We start from the raw sequence: 21,615 nt of genomic DNA on the forward strand, positions 1-21,615 counted from the left end.
ACAACGATAACCTTTATAATTCATAACATATCCAATAAAAACATAGTGCTTTGATTTAGGTTGAAGTTTGTTGATTTATTTTGGAACACATGAGCAAAGGAAAACACGCACAACCAAACGTTTTCACAAAATGATATGAAGGATGACGATGAAATAGTAATTCAAAAGGAGAGACATCCCGTAGAACCAAGCTAGGCAACCTATTGATAGTATAAGTGGCAGTGTACGAATCATCAACCCAAAATTCAGCAGGAAAGTCAGAGTGAATGAGCATAGTACGAGCCATTTCAAGACGATGTTTGTGTTCCGCAACACCATTTTGAGCTTGAGTATAGCCGGGGACATGACTTTTGAAAAATAATACTACCATTGTCACGAAAATGATGAAGAATAGGAGAATTATCAAATTTCGTACCTCCGTCACTTTGGAAAATTTTGATTTTGCAATTAAATAAGTTTTCCACCATCTTTTGAAACACAAGAAATTGAAAGTGAGCATCTGATTTGCGACGTAAAGGATAAATCCAAAAATATCGCGAGAAATCATCAACAAAAACAACATAATATCGGTAAAGTTGATTGGACAAAATAGGAGATTTTCAAAGATCACTATGATTTTTATATAATGGATAAGGAGAACAATGTTCAACTGCTTCAAAAGATAATCGATGTATTTGTCCTAACTTACAACCAACACAATCATCATGAAATTTGAAAGTGAATGAAATAGACTTATTTGAACATAAAGATCCTCAAACTCTAGATGAAGTATGACCAAGACGAGCATGCCAAATTTCGCACGTGATCGACACAAAGGAAGTATCGTCCATGGCGTAGGAGATACCAAGTGAAGCAGTCGAAGGCATCATGGAAATTTTTTTAACAAACCTAAGATTGTGATACCATGTACAAGTATTGAGAATGAAATGTGTTAACCTAGATTAATATCTAATAGAAGTTCTTTATATCTAGTGTGCATACAATATTACACTAATAATTTGATTTGACAATTAATTAGTAACAACTGATAACTATTAAAAAAAAAATTACTAACAACTGATATCTACCCATCACTACTATCGTTCTTTGAATCAGGCCCTCCCCAACATAGTGGAATATTTAAAAAAGAACAAACTTAGCTTAGTTGGTTGTTATAAAATGCATGGTGAAAAGATATTGGAGTTTTTTGGTCGGAAGATAAATATAAGTGTAATTTTCTACGAAACTTCAATTTCCCACGAACAAACAGTCTTTTAACTCTACTTGAATACCTTGGAATTGCAATTTACTAAGATAAATATTTCTATGTACAACCAAACAAAACCACTACTTGTAATCTAAGTTATCAAAACAGTGTATTAAGTGCGTGTTATTCTTTCATATGAGATTATTCTTAGGATAATTAATCCATCAGGATATTCATGTGCTGAGAGTAAACGATCTATTATTAATTAGGCCAAAAAAGTAAGAGTTTCTGTCTTTCTAGTTGAAGTATATATGCTCAAATTAGACTTTCGTCACAAAGTTATTACAATTTGTAAAAAGTGGGGCCATTTGTTACATGTTTAAGGGAACAAAGGTTGAAAAAAATCAAAATGTACATGTACTTGAACAAATTCTGATGGTTGTATAAGTGAGACCAACTTTTTCACCCATCTTTTAGCAACGAAATTAAAGTTACAAGAGAAATTAATCCCAATTTGTAGGTTTCAAAAGATAACATCATTAACAGATAACTTACAAGTCATATGTGATGTGTCTAGATTCAGAGCCACCTGTATGCTGAACTTTAGGGGAAAAAACATATATGCTCATGACAACCACATGTATCTATAGTGCCATTATTTGATATAATGAAATTTACCTTTCATGTATGAACCAGAATTAGTGCTGACTTTCCAAACCATAACAGAAAATGACATTTCGCTTTCTCCCATGGATAATGGAGTGTAAAGCTACACAACCTCCATTTTCAAGCTCACAACAAAAGGTTGGTTCACTCAATTCTTACAGCACAGACACGGGCCGACTCATTTACGTGGCTTAACATGGACCAATTTAGGTTTCGATGGGAGTCCCAAGATGAGCTGGCTATTGCGAGGTCATACCTGCATGTAAGACTACGTGTTTGTTTGGTTGACATAAAAACACCTGAAAAGTAGAAGTTTGTAGGAATTTGCTTACCTAAGAAATGGAGAATTTCTCGTGAGAAGTTTTATTTTTCTTAATCCATCAAAAACTAGCTGTACTTCCTAAGAAATGGAGAAATATAGGGAAAAAAAAACAAATTCATATGATACAATTACTTGCCATATTCAATCCAAAACGCACTAAGAAATAGAGCAGTTAAAAAACAAGTTCACTAAGAAAAACTATATGAAGATATTGAATTTAAGACCATATGTTATGTTCACTTTAACACAAATTATGATGAATGAATAGCAGTTTCACATATAAGAAAGATAAAATTACCAAGAAATTGAAGTTGTGCATGATTATATATGTATATATGATGGGTATGGAGAGATCTTCACTCTGGATCCTATGATGCAAACCATTGGTCCGGTGACAACGACACACTTGAGAAAATTAAGTTGGTTTTTGTGCTGAATATTGCACAGTGATCGGTTTCAGGAGAATGGTACATGGGAAAATTGGGTAAAAGTAACGACGAGTCAAAATTTTGTTCATGGACAACTCACAACTGGGGCTAGGAAAACACACCCTCTTGCAAGATGCGCAAAACCAAACATTATCTTTGTGAGGATGAATGCCTGGATTTCTTGTTGCCTACTTTCTTAGAACTTGATTCAGCCACTTCCTGCTCTTCGGCCTTCTGTTCCTCTTCCAACACAGCCAGCTACAGAAAGAAACCAAAAATATTTTTATGGAGATATACAATCTTAAGGATATGAACATTTTGGCAACTCCTATATATATGTGAGAGCGGAAAGTCTAGTGTACCTCATCCAAAAGTGGTTTGAGCTCCTTATATCGCGCTTCCGCAAAATCAAAACCATCTTTCCGGAGCTCCTGGAAGACAAACAAAAGAATCGCGTCAACTCAAAATCAGAAGAAGTTGATCAAGAGGCGATGTGGCTTCACAGTATATCCCTTGCATTGTACAACAATGTATTCAGGTCAAAAGATTTTGAGCCATAAACTTGCTTGATTAGAATAGACAGTAGTTATGATCCAAATCGTACACATAACTCCCTCCATTGGAGCTAACAAAAGCTAACACGACACAATAACCCGACATGAACCTAACGCAAAATAAGCGGGTTTGGGTCAAGGACACTAGACCCGTTAAATTAACTGGGTCGACAAGAAAATAAGTGGGTTAGGTTTGGGTTAGAATTTTCAACACGAAACCTTCATGCTTAACCTGATGGATTGAACGTCAACCCACTAACCGTAAACCCATTTACTAAAACAGCCAAAATTTTCTATAAGATAGAGAAATAGTGGGAATTTTTCTTTTCCTATAAAACCATCTTAATAATAACTTGGCGAAATTTTGTCATTGTTGTGAAATAAAGAAGCACCAGGACTTTATCAGAGAAATCTAATTTTCACTTGTGTCTGATTTATAGATGGCCATTGGTGCGGGTTGGGTGGGCTGGTCCGTGGGCCATGGTGGGCTGGGCCAAGATTTCACGGTCCAGGACCAGAGCATGAAATTCACGGTTTGGGTGGGCTGGTCCACGGGTTGAAAAATCTTAGCCCACACCGGTCTGTTACCGGTTTTCACGGTACTAGAAACGGTTCGTGGGCCTTGATAAGTGCCTATTTATACATATTTTTTACCCTCTAATATAATACTTTTAGTGTCGTCTGGTGAGTTATATGAGTTAAATAATATACTTTTGGAATATTTCGGTTTAATCACTTGGTAATTATTTTTAGTGTTTAAAAGATGAATTTGTGTCTATATTAATTATTTAGTAATAACCTATCTGAATAGAGTTCGGAAATTGCACTAAATTCGAGTATTACTAATATTGCAGGGCTGATATAGTATTTTGGTCATATCTCACTCATACGGAATCGAAACGAGACGATTCAAGTGGCTACGGAAAGCTGAGATCGAGACTTACAACTTCTTAGAAGAAAGCAAGAGCTAATTCAGCTGTTTACTGGGTCGAAATTATGTTGCACACATGCAGCCCGTATATCTTAAGTGTATTGATAAGTTGAAAAATAAATGGGATAGGCCCACTTGCTTCTAACCACAACATGTATACACCAACAGCAAACAAGAGCCAAGAAAGGGCTGAAGGCCCAAGTATTTCACAAAGAAAGAAAAGAAAAGTCAAGAGGGGAAAAAAAAAAAAAAAAGGAGGGTTTCATATACCCTATTAGGGACGCAGCATCCAGGAGGAAAGCTGGAGGAGTTTTGGACTTAAAAACAAACCCAAAAAAGAAAGAGGGGGAGGACGCAGTAAGAAGGAGGACGAACCAAGAGTTATGGCGGCGAAATTTCAGTCCGAAATATCGTCTCTAATGAGTTTTTTCTACTCTCTTTTCTCTCTTTTCTTTATTTTCATTTCTAATTTAGAGTAGTTTACATTAGTAGGAACATGTAATTGACTATTTGATATATGGGTTTATGAGATTGAACGATTAGTTTCTTTTGGGTATTTATACAAGGTTTATCATTTGGCTTTTGATTCATGTTTATTGATTTAGTTTGATCACCTAAATTATTTCATGTTTCCATTGCTAGATTAATTGTAGTTTTAATTAGGTTGCAGCTTTCTGGTCTAATTATAATTGCTAGAATCTTGTGTAATAACTGAATTCTATTAATTGCAGCTTACAGGTTAATTTGGGTTCAGTTGTTTGGTGTTTCTAACGCTGTCAAGTTTGATAATTTGATACATGCTTTCATGGTTGGATTAATTTAGCTTGATTAGGATTAAATTTGCGTGCTTTATTTCACGGGATTTACGAGTAACGAGTACGAAAGATAAAACTAGTAATCTACTTGCTTTCAATGGGTTATATAGTTGACCAATCTATCCTAGGCTAGTCGAATGAATCAATGATTATACCCTATATCTATAGAAAATTACATGTCTCCTATTAGCTTCTTTATCATATTTTAAAACCGAATTTATTTCCTGCAATTTGTATTTTTAATGTTAGTTTAATAGTTTTAGTATAATTCTGATATTTGAAACCCCCCAATTTATAAAATAGTAGTTATATATATAATTAAATAATTAGTTTAAGATAATAACGCAGTCTCTGTGGGTTCGACCCCTTACTTTCCCTATTAGAAACTTCAGCTTGTCCATTAGTTTGGGGATGATAAGCAGTTGAAATCTTATGAGTGACATGGTATTTCTTAAGCAAAGCCTCAACTATACGATTACAAAAGTGAGATAAAATAGTAGTTATATATATAATTAAATAATTAGTTTCTTAATTCTGATATTTGATTGAATTAATTAAAATTAATTAAAATATATACAATTATTAATATTAATGAATGATTTCATTATTTTTGAATTTGATTGAATTATAATATATGCAATTTGATTAAAATATACACAGTTTGGTTGAATAATTACTTGGGTTGGATTAGTCCGGTTCATGGGCTAGGTTGGACCGCTTTCGTGTACCGGCTTGGGCAATTTTAGTAGCGGACTTTTGTGAACTGGGCTCAAAAGATCTGGCCCACGATCCACCCACCAATTTCAGAGTTCGAGCTGGGCTGGACCGGGCTTTTTGCGAGATCAGCCCAAGAGGCGGGATTGGCCCGCACTGTTGGCCATCTACAGTAGTATGATGGTTCATTGAGTATATGAGGTATTTATAATACAAGTTTTATACTATTTAACCTACTAAACTATACATAAGTGTGGTAAATTTTCCACAAACAATAAATGCATATACATGAATTCCACATGTGTGGCATTCATCTTTTGCCTCTTAACACTCCCCCTTGAATGCTCATCATGTCGAAAAAGAGAGGAGGTATCAGTTGCCTCGTTAAAAATCTTATCACGTAAAACCTAGTGGGATAAAAACCTAAATAAGGGGAAAAAAGTAATACCTTTTGTGTAATCATATATGTTATAATAAACTGCCTCACTAAAAACCTTGTTAGAAGAACCCCAGTGGAATAAAAACCTAATCGAATGGAAAAAGAGTGCAGCGCATATATTACTCTCCTGAATTTTGCATATATCACGAAGATGACGCATTCCAATTTTTCGAACAAACTCTTCAAATTTGTTCGCCGTAAGGGATTTGGTAAATAAATCTACAAGATTCTCACATGATTGGATCTTTTGGAAGTTTATCTTTCCTTCACTTTGGAGGTCATGTGTGAAGAAGAGCTTTGGTGATAAATGTTTGGGTTTTCCTATGGTGTGCCCTTATGTTATATAAAATTCTACATTGTACCCTCACTTTTTTGTTTCTCTCTGTTGTACCCTTATACTTTTTAAGTATTCTCTATGGGACCCTTTGTTTTTAATATTTATAAAAACGACGTTATGAAATACGTTTTTGTGTCTGTTGTCTGGTGTTTTTTTAAGAGAACTGTTAACAAAATCGCTAATAGTTTAGCATACTTTTGGCAAGCATAGTTGGGTTGATGATGTTCCTACAGATGTTATTGCTTTGGCTATTTCTGATATTTTAAATTAGTTCCTGGGTTCGTTTTAAAAAATATATATATATATAAGGCACCCACAAACTTTGACAGTAAAACTGTCTGAAGTATATATACATAATTTCTAAAAAAAGTAAAAAGTACATTTAGCACAAAATATACTTCAAAATAGATGTATTGAAATTTATTATTTATCACTATATATTTCAGAGAAACTAACAATCAGAGATCAAAAGTTCAACCTTGAAAACCATAAGTCGTTGGGTGTCTTCTTTTACTAAATGGAGAGAATAGCATTAACTGCTTCACTTAGTTTATATACTACTGTACTTGGTCTAATAAGAATAATATATGTAATTTTGGAGCGGATTCTCACATGAAGCATCTCAGTGTCCAAGACATTACAGATCCCTGTTAGTTACTCGCTCCCACATTATCTGTCCACTTAGTAAACATTTTTTGTTCCCACACTATATGTCAATTAAAATCAAAGCCCTATCATATCCAAAAAAAAATCCCTATAATTATTCAGTTTTAATACCCAAAGTAATGTTGCTTGTCAGTTGTAGATACCAACATAACAACTATTAACTTCTTAATGTGTGAATACTTTAACTACTTTTGGAATGTAAAGGTAACTATGCTGTTTTATTTCATCTCACATGATTACCAATCATTCTGCGATATATCCATGGTCAAACAATTCTGAGACTATAAACCCTATCAATACCATTTCGCTTTTCATTAACCCATATCAAACAGAGCATTAAGTAGTTTGACTTTTATTCAAGCGAAAAGGCAAGGAAAAGCTAGCACCTATAGACTCTGTTAGAAGACAATGATGAACCACAAACTGAGAGAGCAATTACAGCTTGGGGAAAAGGCAAAAGCATAATGAGAAAAAGAAAGTAACTCACTTTGCCAGTGTGTTGAGTGTGCTCATATGCTGCCATTTGCCAGTACATATTGGTTCGCTTATAGAAGTCCTTCAAAGATTCACCAGGCTTCACAAGACATTAAAAGATCCATGAGTGCACGAAAGCACACCCCACCAAACAATATATATGACAGCAGTATAGCTTATAGATTCAAGGTCTGACAAATTTTCAGGACTGTTGCGTAGGTGAGCATTGCATATCTTTGTGATTGAAAGCAACATGACACAGGTTAATCACTAGTTACTAAAGGGTGAAAAGAGCTGCAAGTACCGCAGGTGTCCTCATTGTATCTGAAAGGCCAAGACTAGCTCTGATTTGCTCTATTCTTGCTCGTTTTTCCTTCCTCCGGAGATTCTTTCCTTCCCCTTTTATTAAAGCAACAGCATCTCCTACTTGACGCGCTTTTCCATCAGCACTCACAGCCTTCACAAAGAACAAATATAATCATTAAGAAAAAATCAAACATTCTCAGTGTACTTGTTTGCTACTCATCAATACCATACAGTACCATCACCCCCAATACCTCTAACAAGGCTCCTATATTAGGCAACACATCCGACATCAGAATAGTACTAGTTCATGAGAGTTGCACCGGAAACAAGACAGAGTACGGAAAGTATAGTTATTTTGTACCAGAGGTGTGTACACAGCCTAAGCTGCACAATTGCAACCCAAGCCATGCCTTACTGCCTTAGAATTGCAAAGAAGCTGTTTTCTGTTTAGATACTTGCTTCGAAGGGAACCTAACTGACCTTGTACTTATGGCAAACAAAGAGAGCCTAGTGAGACTTTTGATAGTCATTGTAATTGAAATTTTACCCTTTTTCAGACACACTTCAAAATGGATAAAAGCCTGACACTACTTATGCCACCCTAATTATTTTCCAGTGGTGGACTCTGGTACATGAACTTCTGTATGTTCCAAGGAAACTAGAACCAAGCTTCATGAAAGTAGAAAAGACATACTTATTTCAAGCTAATTCAGACACCACTAAAAGAAATAGTAACTAAAAAATTGTAAGGAGGTCAAAACTTTATACTTATTGTGGTGGATCAGAAATTTCTATTTCACCCAAATACAGAAGCATTACAGATATCAATATCTAACAACCTATCTTGTATATAATTCAGCTCAGCAGCCAATCCAGATCAGATCTAACAAGACCAAAACATAATGTGACCTAAACACATGTTCTTTTCCTGCAGAAAAAGAGACTTTCATATATCGAAGCTTTATGCATGCATAGGCAGCCATAAGAAAACAAGGACTGAACCTCACTTCCTCCACAGAGGAGACAAAGAGATGGGGCAAATAAGCAGCTCAATGCAAGAATTGCAAACACAAATAAGAAAGCAGAAACGAGGGAGTCAGAAAATAAGGATTATGTTCAATCAATAATCAAGAATAGGGAAGTACCTCCATTTCTACATCATCATCGGTCTCTTCACTGCTGCTTTCATCGTCTTCACTATCATCACCTTCCTCATCTTCATCCTCATCGTCATCCTCATCCTCATCCTCTGAAGCTTCAATCCATTCAGATTCAGAAGCCTGATACATTCAATTGAATGAAGGGAGTTGAGATCAATATCATATTCAATAGAATGCACACATTTTCAAAGAGAGTAACATTTCTAGAGCGCTGACTGCATTACATACGTCCTATATCTCATGAAATGAAGTTATCAACTAAAAGAATCGTTCATAAACCATCATAAGAAGGGGAAAAGATGGAGGGGGATATTTCATAAAATTCCGCACTAAAAGAAGCATTGACCCTCAAAGCACACAAGCAGAAGAAGATGGTATGCCTGCTACGCCAGCTTATAGTTGACAAACAGTGTCCATAAAATGATTTACTAATCTAAAAGATATAAGAAAGGAAGGATAAAACTTACTGGTAGTATGCACTTCCATTCATCCAGTTTGCTGAGATTAAGTGTGTACAGATCATCTAGTGTAATTTCACGATCTTTGACCTCCATCATGCCCCCATACAAGTATAAAGTATCTCTTCCAACAGTCATGCACGCATTGATGCGTCCACAAGGCTTGATAGTCTGAACATGTGTATCACATTAAAACACAGAACAAAAGCAAAACCCATAAAGTGCAATAGCCAAGCATTCTGTACTGCACACCTCTGGTAAAGCAATATCTACTGATTCCTTGCTAGTGCCAGGTTCACAAGACCTGCTATCATTTTTTGAGACCAGTCTACCATTGCTGCCAATATTGTCTGTATTGAGAGACATCTCACCAATGCTGTCCTCCATCTCATTTCCTACTTCTTGGTCATCCATAGCTATATCAACTCTATTTCCTTCACCAGTATCTATATCTAATGAACTAACCTCATTTACAAGTAGAACTTTACTATTTTTATCATCAGCCATCTTTTTCAACTGCAAAACCATATAAGAAGAAGCCACAATTAGAGGCAATATCAGAAGACTTGGCTCTACCAGCCCAAAAGAAAAACCAAGTGATTCCACCAACAAAAGGATAAAATTAGAGGAAAAAGCATCAATCATCAAGCATCTTAATCAAGTATTACAAAATGGGCGAACCAAACTGAACTGACCACGTACTTGCAGGTATTTTCTTTTCGAGTGTGTGGTAAAAGCTTATTGGAAAAGCTAAAAAGTTTATTGGATCAATCGGGAACTTCTACAGTAACCTCAAACTTGAAACCTATTGAAAAAGTTATTTATAGCAGATTAAAAGACATATCAACATACATACCATACTTTAACACTTTCAAACAACTATCCACTTATCGCTTACAGCTACCAGCTAATTTTACCAAGCAACTATTAACGAATCAGCTAATGCAATCAATAAGTCAGACCAGCTTATTCAATGGTCAAATATACTCACACAATCAGCTTCAACTCTTAGAATATTCTATTTTAGACAGAATCCAATGGTGAAGAACTAAAAGAAAAAAGTCGGAATCAAAAGGCTCGAAAAATAGCCTAGCCACAATTGCAGGTCAAGGCCATGAAATATCATAACAATAACAATTCATCTATTTTATAAAGTATTCAAGAAAAATCAGAAGAGATTTTCACTACCCTAACAAACGAGCTTTTTTTCTTGGATAATTACTTATCGGACCTCTGCAAGATCAATTAAACACATCCCAATATCCACTTTAAGGTCTTAGAAGTAGATACCTTATCTTTGCTGGACTTTTCCTTCCGGAGCTCCAGCGGGTACCTAATAATAAGAAGAGATAGGTTAGTTCCAGCAACTAGGACTTGTCAATCATTATGCTCCATTCGAGAGCGCACTGATCCCAACAAATTCATAATGACGTAAGAAATGCACATATACCACTCACATAAATTCAAGAGGTAAAATCGATGTTGTGACTTTATGTCACAGAGGGATCTAGGGATGGCAACATTACCCCAAAAGACAAGGTGCCAGCACGCCACCAACACACTCCGGATAAAGCAGGTAAAGGATTCTCATAGACTGGTTTGGCATGGGCTGGCCCTTTTGCCATTTGTTTGAAGATTCTCCACCCCCCCCCCCCACCCTCAAATCTTTATCTTTTATTAGTGGCCGAACACATATAACTCAGCCATGATGTTTTGTTTATCTCCAACTTAGGCTCATATATGTGAACAGCATGGAGACTGCAAAGAAATGTAAATACTCTTACAGTGACATCCTAACTAGCATATCTATATATTGCGAGATTTAATATTAATTTTTCGGTTTATAATTATGTAGTAAAGATCTTACAATTTGATTCTACTGATTCAATCCTAACCCCCCTTCGTCAACCCGAGCACGGTAGATATTCTTCGAGTAGGCTTGGATCATCATCCATCAATTCCATATATTGTTGTGTCCAAGTGAGAAACCTAAGAGAAATTTCTAAGTGGAATTCCTAGTGTTTTGGAAGTGTATAAATGTGTTATGAATGGAACAGCAGAAGCAGCCTAATTCTTTAAAGTGATTAACTTTGTAAAAAAGCAGCATGTAAGTTTTTTCAAATTTTGGTGGGAGGCCAAATTTTTTATAACCTATGGGAAGGAAGGCAATTTCAAATCTTCAGCTACCTCCCCCTTTATGGTCCGTGTAAATTTTAAAGAGTGGGGACAATAGCATCACTTGTTTTTCCTTCTAATAACAAGGTTATGTTAACTTCTAGACTTTCTCCTCCTAAAAATATGTGCAAACCTTTGGTTGCAACTAAATAAAACGGAGGAAGAATATACTTCCAGAGATATTAGTTTGCAGATATGAATTGGCACCAAAAGTATAAAGTGTAACTTTTATGTAGCTATATCTCCACAATATGATGAGATTTACCAGCGGTGATTGTCCAATTGGAAACCATATAGCTCATTTAGAAATAGACTCATCATGACATCACCTGTATAAATATAAAAATCAGGTCAGCAAGAATTGATTACAGTTTGCAATTATAGAAGCATAGGCTGATATGATGTTAGGAAATATGAGTACAAAACGAAGAAGTGTTTTTCTGCAAATTTAGGGCAGACGATACAGTTTTATTAGTCTCAAAAGAGACAATTGAGTAATCTCACAACTACCCTCCCTACACCCTACGAGGGTGGTATGGCCTATGGGTTAGAATCGTAATAGGTTTTGCGAGTACGGTATGGAAGAGAGAAGTTAATCACCAATCATCAATAAACATCCACCATGAAAAAGAAGGATTGAAAACAACTCCTATAAGGTAAATCCTTATGACTTAGACTTGCATGCAACAGGAAAAGCAGATTATAAAAAAAATGAATGCAGGAAAAAGAAAATAATACATAGTCTTTCATTCAAAAAGATGGGGAGGAGAATATACTGATGCAGTGTGCACTAGGGTGTTTTAGGGGGTTTTGAGTTTTGACTGTATTAATTTCTTTGGCAGGTAATAAAATTATATTTTCCCATAAAAACCAAATAATACAAATATAAGTCATAGATGTATCGCTCAATAAAGAGTGATATGGTCCATTACATTACATCAGAAGTCAGAACACACAGTATACAATGTCATCCAGCTAGAAGATGCATCGAAAGTGAAGTAAAATTCTAGATTTGATTTATTCCATTTCTAAACAGAAAATTCAAGGTTTTTCTTGAGTTAACCTTTTAGGATGCAGATAAAGTTAGGCTGAACTTAGAGCGACTCTTTAAACTATTACCACTTTAACTTCACACAATTACTTGCAATACTCAAGCAAGTGAGAAAAGAGCAAACTAAAAAAATCCTAAAGCAAAGTTCTCAATAAACTGACCACCAGCTTCCATATCAACCACTCCTCCGAAAAGTACAGCTCTTTTCTTGTGCACACACATAGAAAATCCAGCACGAGGTCCTGGAGGCATCCCACTTTTCTTTACCTGATCAGAGGAGACAAAGATACACAATTCTATAGATGACACAAAATCGAGAATCTGGCTGAAACAATAAACAGCTACAGGAAACACAATTATACAATTAATATATCCAAAAAAGCAGGTCTTGCCGAAAAAAATGATTTTTTCTTCTTTATCTCTTTTGTTGTTGGAGCAATATATATCCACTGCATTCAGAATAATCCTTAAGCTCACCTCGAACTTCTGGGCTGCCGGCGCCATTTTTTTTTTTTAACAATCATGATTTATTCATGAATATGTTAAGAAGACGCTCAAGGTGTCAACATGTGCAGAGCTAGCACAACAACATTAATATAAAAGCCTTTATTCCAAAAGATGGGGTCAGCTGTATGCACCAACAGTATATCTCCGGTGACTGTCCACAAATATCATCTTCCTTCATTCAATTCTATCTAGTGCTATATGCTCTTGCACTCCCAGTGTATTCACATACATAATTACTCCTTCAAACCTAGTCATCTTAGGCCTCCTGCAACTTGTTCTAAGATCCTCATAATCCCAACTGTCTACTTCTATGACCAATGCATCTTGTGGTTGATGTCGCAAACGCCCAAATCAACTTAGCCGGTTTTCTGCTATCTTATCCTCCTGCAACTTCCTATACTAATTTCCTAATTACAAATTGTATCCTCAAAACTGAGACCAAAAATTCATCTCAGTATACGCATCTCTTCTACATGCATCTTCTTAATATAATTCTTTCTAAATGCCAACATTTTCACCCATATGATAGCACTTGTCTAACTGCCAACCTATAGAATCTTCCCTTAACTTTGAAGGTACTCTACAATTGCAAAATAACCCAATTGCTGCTCTCCATTTGAATTCAAGCCACCCAGACGTAATTCTCTCAGTCACATCTTGATCAATGTCTCTATTCCTCTAAATAATTGACCAAGGTACTAAAGCACTAACTTGGGGTAAGTCCTTGCCATCTAATGTCACTACCTCCTCAATTGGCTCCCTCTGAGTACTAAATTGACTCTCCATTTACTAGTTTTAAACCTACTTAGCCTAAACATTAATGATTCTAACCTTTGTCTCCATCATCTCAAACTCTAGCCTCATCTACCAAAACAAGATGGTCCACAAACAACATATGTATATCTTATTGGATAGAGCCAAAAATGCAATGCCCTTAAGCTATCATGATAAACTAGACACTACGTATGCAAGAAAAATCAAGTGTGACCTGAAACATATAAAGCCTAAAAGAAGGAAATTTACACCTTGATACAACTTACAAGCAAGCTCTAGGCTCTAGCCTCAAGAAATCGTCGGTTTCATTATTTCCAAGGCACCACCAAATTGTCAAAGGAACCATTCAAGTAAATTCATACAGAGATTAGAAGTTTGACAATACATGCATATATGGAGATGAAAAGGCTTGAAATGATTCCAAGACAAAAAATTTCCCAGCAACATATTTCAAAACATACTGTTCATTACTGCTTTGAAAACAATCTCTTATTTATATTAATTATGTATAAACATTAGAGGCAATAGTGATAGCTGGAAACCAGTTACTTTTGAATACTGTTTCAATTTTGTTGGCTAACAACTGGACCTTGACCTTTAACTAAGACTAAGACTGATCACTGGACAATAGAAATACGCAGCTGCCTTTGATATTTCGGATACATTGAGTGCTGATTAACACTCAACAGAAGTTGATACAGACAGGAAGACCCCCTCGCACCACCACTACCCCCCCCCCCCAAATATATATATGGAGAGGGAGTGTGTCAAAGAGATTGTTGTGTCTGTGAGGCTGCGACCAAACACTTCTCAGATATGACAAGTACAACAACAATATATAACACGTAAACAAAAAAAAAGCCAAAAATATTGTACATATTCATAAGTTGACAAACGGGAAAATACTCAAAACATTCACAAATTATCAGATGTAAACAAACCTTGTTCCATTCCCAAGTTCTCGGGTCCAACGACCATATATCAGAGTGGACTACTCCCTTCTCGGAGTTGTTTTTATCCGATGAAACTTCTTTGAAATAACCTCCATACAAAAATATCTGCAGTGTTCGTAGCAATAAAGTTATGAAAAATAACTATGCAGGATTTCAGAAGATATTAGACCTTGAAAAGTTATATCAAGTGAACAGCATTTATTAAAAAAGAAAAAACAAAAGAAAGCCATTCAGGCAGCACAGTCAATCTACTCAAACTTTAGGACTTCTACACTAAGACGTTTGGACTCGGATACATTGTGTGTGCATCCCATTGTTTTTGTCATCTAGTAATACGAATCAAAGATCGTTGTTTTGCAAATTCTTCTGCTGAGTGTTGTGGTTGTTTACCCCTGGGTATAAAAGAACGCGGTTAAGGATCACCTAGACACTAAATCCCAAGGCGCTAGGGTCAAACACTTTTACTGGCAGGCGAAGCCTTGTAAAGTGGCATGGGTGAAGCACAAAAATGCAAAAAGGCACTTTTCATCGAAGTATCCACATGAAAGATCCATGCTACTTTCTTCCCGTGCTGACCAAAATTCACATAAAACCCCAAAGCTAATGCGCAAAAGAAGTTTTTAAGCACTTGCGTCCAATAAAATGTAACAGGGAAAGGCTATTCTCACTATGTAGATAATATAGCCAAAGAAGATGACAGAATTTAGGACATTATATAATCAAGCACTGATCTACAAGCAAGATAAATTAAATCCAAAATAAATAAACATAAATACTTGCCACACAAACACCCATTATTGCACCTTGGACACAATGCAACAGCATCATAATAAGGAGAAATGGAACTGCATCAGTAACAGCAAATGACAGAGCAAGTGAACATAAACCTGACATAAAAGTAGTCAATATCTAACCTCATCTTGATAAACAGCAAGCTGGAAACCGCTCCTTGGACTGGGCCACATGCACCCAGGCCGAGGCTTTATTTCTTGCCACTGCAGTTAAAAAACAGCATATGACTTTTTGGAAGGCAGGCAATGATAGCAAAATACCATAACAAATGAGCTGATTGATGTGCACCTTGAATTGATCCAGATCAAATACATGCAAATCATTAAGGTACCTGAAAACATTATCAATTATCATCAAAGGAACTTGTCGAGATAAATATGTGCTGTTCTTGCAAGACGTTTACACAAAACAACTGATACTGAGATTATTTGATACTCAATTGTAGGCCTTAAACAACGAGTAGGGAAGTCTCAACTATTACAATTTATCTACAGTTATCAATCTCTACAGTACTATTGAACTGCATTTAGATAAATTAAGCTTTCCAATGTTCAACTGTAAGGATCAGAAATTGTTATTCAAAGAAAATGGTGAAATTTTTTTGTAAAAAGAACTTGGGGAAACTGTTAATGCTTTTATCACAGTAATTTGGTAGATAAGTAGAAAAACACAGAAAGATGAGATACAAGGAAAGGAGATCAAAATCTTTCAACTTCAGGCTACAGGGAAAAAATGCAATCCAGGGTTATATCTAAAACAGACACTCAAGAGAAAGCCTCATGGGCATGAGCCCAAGGAGAAGCTAAATACATCACCCAACACTATAGGGAAACTAGAGGATACATACTCACCCAAAAGATCCTATGATTCCTCTCAAGACAAATAAAACACGAAACAATAGGAAAAAGAACAAAAAAAAGCCTTCTGTTATCCAAAGCTCTACTGGACGAGATTTGATCCGCAACCAAAACGAAACATGGAGTAGACTAAGGCTATACTTAGTTCACCTTATTTCACGACCTTATTGCTTATTTTAAATCAGATCAAATCAGATTATAAAAGTTAAGTTCATATCAAAATTAGACAAGTTTGAACAAGTACAGACCAGAAGTAATCAGAAAAGGTAAGTTCATATCACATTAGATAAGTAAGAATTAGGTGATTTAACATAGCCTAACTAAAAAACAACATCAAAAAGCCCCAGATACGCCACCAACTAACTGAAAATAAACAAAAGAATTATGACCCGGCAGGAGCAAAAAACAAAGTACACATCTGAGGAGACAATCTTAAATGGCCTCTGTCTTTAGATTTTCATAAGTATCGAGCTTCTCCAGACTAGCACCCACACGAAAGACTTCACCCACTCCAAAACAAGCCTTCTGTGAAGAGAGAAAAAAGGGGCAAGGTAGGACTATAATACTATATAGTAAGGTGGTTGGAAAAAACAAGAAGAAAAGGCACCCAAAGTGTCAGCCAACTACATTCTTTTGTTCTGGAAATCTCACAAAGAAAGAGCTTCAAGAATTTTCAGCAAGTTAGTGAGTTCCCCCAACTCGCAATAATAAAGCTCTGCTCCTGAAGTAGATTGCAGATATTATAAAAGGGATCAAGCCACACACCAAAGAGGACGTAAGAGCATGGGACAATCCATGGAGGCGTAGAGAATAGGATACTAAAAAGTTACTGCCTTGTCAAGATCCTCCCAAAAGACAACAAGAATCCCTTCACAACCTTGAACCTACCCAAGAGGGGAAAAAGAAAAGATACACAGATACCTCTGGAAAAAAACTTCCAATGTCTACTACATCCTAGCTATTCCTCTCGAAACCATATTTGTTCATACTCACACCAACGGCAGAAACCAAGTCCTTGTGGGAAGACTGGGAACTGAGAAATTTCACAGCATTTCCACTAAAGAGATTTTGTTAGACACCATCCTACCAATACCCAAGCGTCCCGCCTCCTTAGGCTGACTAGATAAACTCCCAACTCGTAAGGTGATCTATTTGCTTCTCCCAGCCCCAAGCTACAGTCATCTCTTCTAATCCTCTCTAATCTCCTAATCAGTTACATCACTGGTAGCTTAAAAAGGAAAGCAAGTATAGGGAATATTATAAAGGGAAGTCTGAACTACAGTCTACACCCTAACTGGAACTACCCAAACTAAATCTAAACTAAATGTCACACGAACTATTCTTTGCTGCAGCCTGCAGGTGAATTTGAAGTAGCAAATTAGTCGATGATATTTCAATCAAGAATCTAATTAATTACCATGTTTATAGTTGCAGGGATAAGTCGTGTACATAGGACACCCCTTAACTTGGCCTGATCATTGGCCTGATCAGGAGCCTTGTTGGGAGAATTAGATTAATGATAACGTCCAATCATAAGGAATTCTACCTGTAGTTTGGTTCAGTTCAATGCATTCACATGAAATAATTCGAAGTGTGATACAGCTTGAGAATATTCATGAATCATACTATTGGTAGGCCTTCATTCATTGTCCAAAACTGGCAAATATAGTGTTTCTTGATACGGCTTCAACATAATTTCATACTTCATCAAGATTAACAAACATAGAAAATAAAATAAATAATAATTAAGGAAAAAAATAGCTTATGACAAAAGATTGAAACACAACCTTACTTCTCTAAGAGTGTCATAAAATCCACCAAACACTATAATCTTATGCTTGTACAGAACCTGCAAGACATTTCTTATAAGACGGATGATAGACAGATCTGCAACACTCAAAGTAACTTAAAAGAGTAAAGCAGATAATTGTAGATGCAACTTTTCACAAAAAAAAGGAAAGTTATTGATACATCTATCCCTTCATACACTGCAAAAATTAAGAAAAGAGGTTGAGTTACAGAAAATAAACAAGAACACAGAGTGGATCCTAATATTGGCATTGTCTAGGGAGGTCTGGGGATAAGATCAACATTCAAGGATATAAAAGAAATACTACAATAAGAAGGAAAAAAAATTGGCAGACCAGCTAAAAGTTATTGAGTATGGACTAATACCTCATTATCTCAATTTTATAATTTATGTGTTTATGTCTAATCTAGAGCGGGAACATTGATCAAAGTGAAGAGTGGTAAGAAATATAAACACATAACAAATCCATAAACTGGAAAGCAATATCTTAGAATTTACAAAAATTAGGAGATAAATATCGCAAAAGTAAGACACAAATTTTGCAGCAGAGGTAAATGAAGTTCCAGAGCATGATTAGCCACTAATAAAACCAGAGGAATACTCTTTCACATTGACCCAAATGCCTCAAATCCGCCACATATTTGACAAGATTAGTATAGGAGACCGCTATGCTCAACCAGTCATTTGATATCTTCATCAGGATCAAGAAGCTACTTTATACAAATCCTTATTGGTCTACCATTGATAGATACTCTATCCTAAAGTCTGATAAAACCTCTCAAAAGGTAGAGTCAGAAACTGAATGCAAAAGGCAACCACACCGCAACAATGTCTGTCTCATTAACTGAAAAAAAACTATGACACCAACTGCATGGAAGAGATCTTGCACTAGCTAATACTGAAGAGTTCAATCTATGTTAAGTTTACCATCCGATGGCCAGACCGCGGACTTGGAGCTCCCTTGTAATTCAATTGCTCCCATTGATTTGTTTTAAGGTCTAATACCCAAAAGTCCTGTTTTGCAGAAACAGGATTCCCTCCATTAGCAATGATTTAGAACAGTGACGACAAAAAGCAGGGAAGAGATTAAAATATGACTTCACGACAATAAGCAGATAAAGCAGTTCTCACCTTGTAGTGATGAAATCGCTCCTGATTCGGAGATGTGAACTCACCACCTGTTCCAATAATCAGTGGAAGCAATTGAGAAAGTGTTGCAAGGTGGAAAATAATTCAGAAAGAGCAAAGAATTGTCAAAACTCCTTGAGTCAATATGTGTTTGTACCAAAAATATAGAGGTAATTCTTCCAAGCAATGGCTTGATGTGAACTACGAGGTGGAGGGCTGTTAGGGCTCGATACCAATTTCCAATCTTGCTTTTCGACATCAAAACGATAAAGATCACCATAGACAAATGTCTGCACTCATCACAGAAGTAATCCAAAACATCACACAAAAAAGCCAGATACAGCACTACATTGATTTTCTAAACAATTCCACATATCATAACCTTATTTCCATTGTAGAATTCACCACCGTAAAGGATCAACTCCGTCTCTTTCAATGGATTTATATTCAACTACATAACCATCAAACATACATCCAATCAATAGTCTAACAACATATCAAAGACAGCCAAAAAAAATTATATGCAAGAAAAATACCGAGCCGTTGGACCGGGGAGATGGGGCAGGCACATTTTCCTCGACATGAACTTCCTTCTTCTTAGCCTCCTCTTTCTGGATACTTAACTGCATAAGTACACAATTTCCAAAAGTTCAGCTACAAATAGACAGAAAATGCAAAAGTTCCCTTCTCTAAAAGTATCAAAAATCCTTTGTTACACAACTGCAAACTAAAAATTCCACCAATTCAGCATAAACCCAATTCAAAAAATTATTACTTCAACCTACAAGGATGAATAAGGGCCTTTATCATTAAACCACCCAAAAACCCAACTTTGAAATTTGAACACCATAAATACTACAGTATAAGTTATAAATTATAATACAAAGTACCCAATTGGTAAAAGTTACAGTATACATAATGAAAAGAGGGTTTTTGCAAGAGAGAGAAAGAACCAAAATGGCGTCAATGTCATCTTCGGGAGAGAGCTTCTTAGTCTCACGGCGAGCTTTTTTGACCTCAGCTTTAGCAGTTTTCTTCTCAGTTTTCTCCTTGCCTTTTCCTGGCTTTTTCTGCTTTTTACCCATTCTTCCTCTTCTACTTCTTCTTCTTCTTCTTCTTCTTCTTCTTCTTCTTCTTCCTCAGTACTCCTATTCAGTAAGAGTTATGGAACACAATTTCACAAACAAGAGTTTTTGGTTCCCCTTTATATTCCAACTTCCAACTACGAAAACAGGTTTAGCGAAAATAGTTGCAATGAGAGGTTTTCAGTTTATGGACAGAACGACCGTGTACTAGAACTTTGACTAAGGGTCTTTTCCCCGGCATATTTTCAATTCAGTTCGATTGCAATCAGTTCAGTTTAGTTGCAATCAGTTCTATTCTGTTAAGTTATTTAATTCTTCAATAATAAAATAATGATAGTTATTATTATCATTATTATTATTACTACTATTACTATTATAAATATTAATATCATGATTATGTTGTAATATTTTATGTAAACAGTGAACGGATAAAACGGCGCCGTCCATGATTAGACACTTCACTGCAATTATGCAGTGAAATGATGTATCACCGGGTGAATGATTCACCCGGAATTATATATATCGCACTTCGCGAGAGAAAATGAAGTACACAACAACAAGAGCATACTCTCCAATCTTGCTTAAAATCTCTCTATAATACAACACGTTATCAGCACCAATTTGCTCTACTATCAAAAGGTAGTTCTTCTCAATTGCGACTAATTTTTTTTTTCAAAAAAAAAAATGAAACACCAGTGTAATGGGATCATTACTATTCTAAATAATGTATCTCTTTGCAGTATATAATTTATCATAGAACGTAATAGTGTACCTTGTACCACAAATCCGGCACGAGGAGTTAGTAGTACACCCCAACGCCATAATACTCACGTTAATAGCCATGTCGGTGAACGCCGACAAACCACCGTCCATAACCTCAATGATAACCCTCATTCGGAACCACCAACTGAAATCCGACAAACTTCTAATAATAATAATAAAAGGAGTAGGGACGATGAGGGTCCTTCCATCAACAACAAGTGACGACAAAGTAATTAACTGGCGGTATCGACTCGGCCGCCGCCAA

At 36.0% G+C, this 21,615-nt stretch overlaps 1 protein-coding gene across 4 annotated transcripts; it reads right to left on the bottom strand.

Annotated features, from left to right (window-relative positions):
- Positions 1 to 1,625: 1,625 nt before the first annotated feature.
- LOC104908738 (uncharacterized) lies at positions 1,626 to 20,776 on the bottom strand. Of its 4 annotated transcripts, none has more exons than XR_008970103.1 (22): positions 20,457 to 20,776; positions 20,040 to 20,126; positions 19,886 to 19,954; positions 19,661 to 19,793; positions 19,507 to 19,553; positions 19,303 to 19,389; positions 18,353 to 18,414; positions 15,997 to 16,039; positions 15,831 to 15,911; positions 14,905 to 15,021; positions 12,844 to 12,949; positions 11,897 to 11,960; positions 10,747 to 10,789; positions 9,709 to 9,972; positions 9,466 to 9,627; positions 8,984 to 9,118; positions 7,837 to 7,989; positions 7,546 to 7,632; positions 2,965 to 3,033; positions 2,725 to 2,860; positions 2,185 to 2,252; positions 1,626 to 2,108 (listed from the first exon to the last, which is right to left on the bottom strand). XR_008970103.1 is itself a non-coding variant. In XM_057396112.1 (21 exons), exons 1-20 carry the CDS (start codon positions 20,586 to 20,588, stop codon positions 2,753 to 2,755), a joined length of 2,049 nt encoding a protein of 682 aa, XP_057252095.1. In that variant the 5' UTR covers positions 20,589 to 20,776; the 3' UTR covers positions 1,626 to 2,108; positions 2,725 to 2,752. The 4 variants fall into 4 exon arrangements, 2 of the variants coding, with proteins under 2 accessions (XP_057252095.1, XP_010696191.1); XR_008970104.1 differs by having other exon boundaries at positions 1,626 to 2,120; XM_057396112.1 differs by lacking the exon at positions 2,185 to 2,252.
- Positions 20,777 to 21,615: the final 839 nt, after the last annotated feature.

Source organism: Beta vulgaris, chromosome 7 (genome assembly GCF_026745355.1).
Source record: "Beta vulgaris subsp. vulgaris cultivar EL10 chromosome 7, EL10.2, whole genome shotgun sequence".
Classification (NCBI taxonomy): Eukaryota; Viridiplantae; Streptophyta; class Magnoliopsida; order Caryophyllales; family Amaranthaceae; genus Beta; species Beta vulgaris.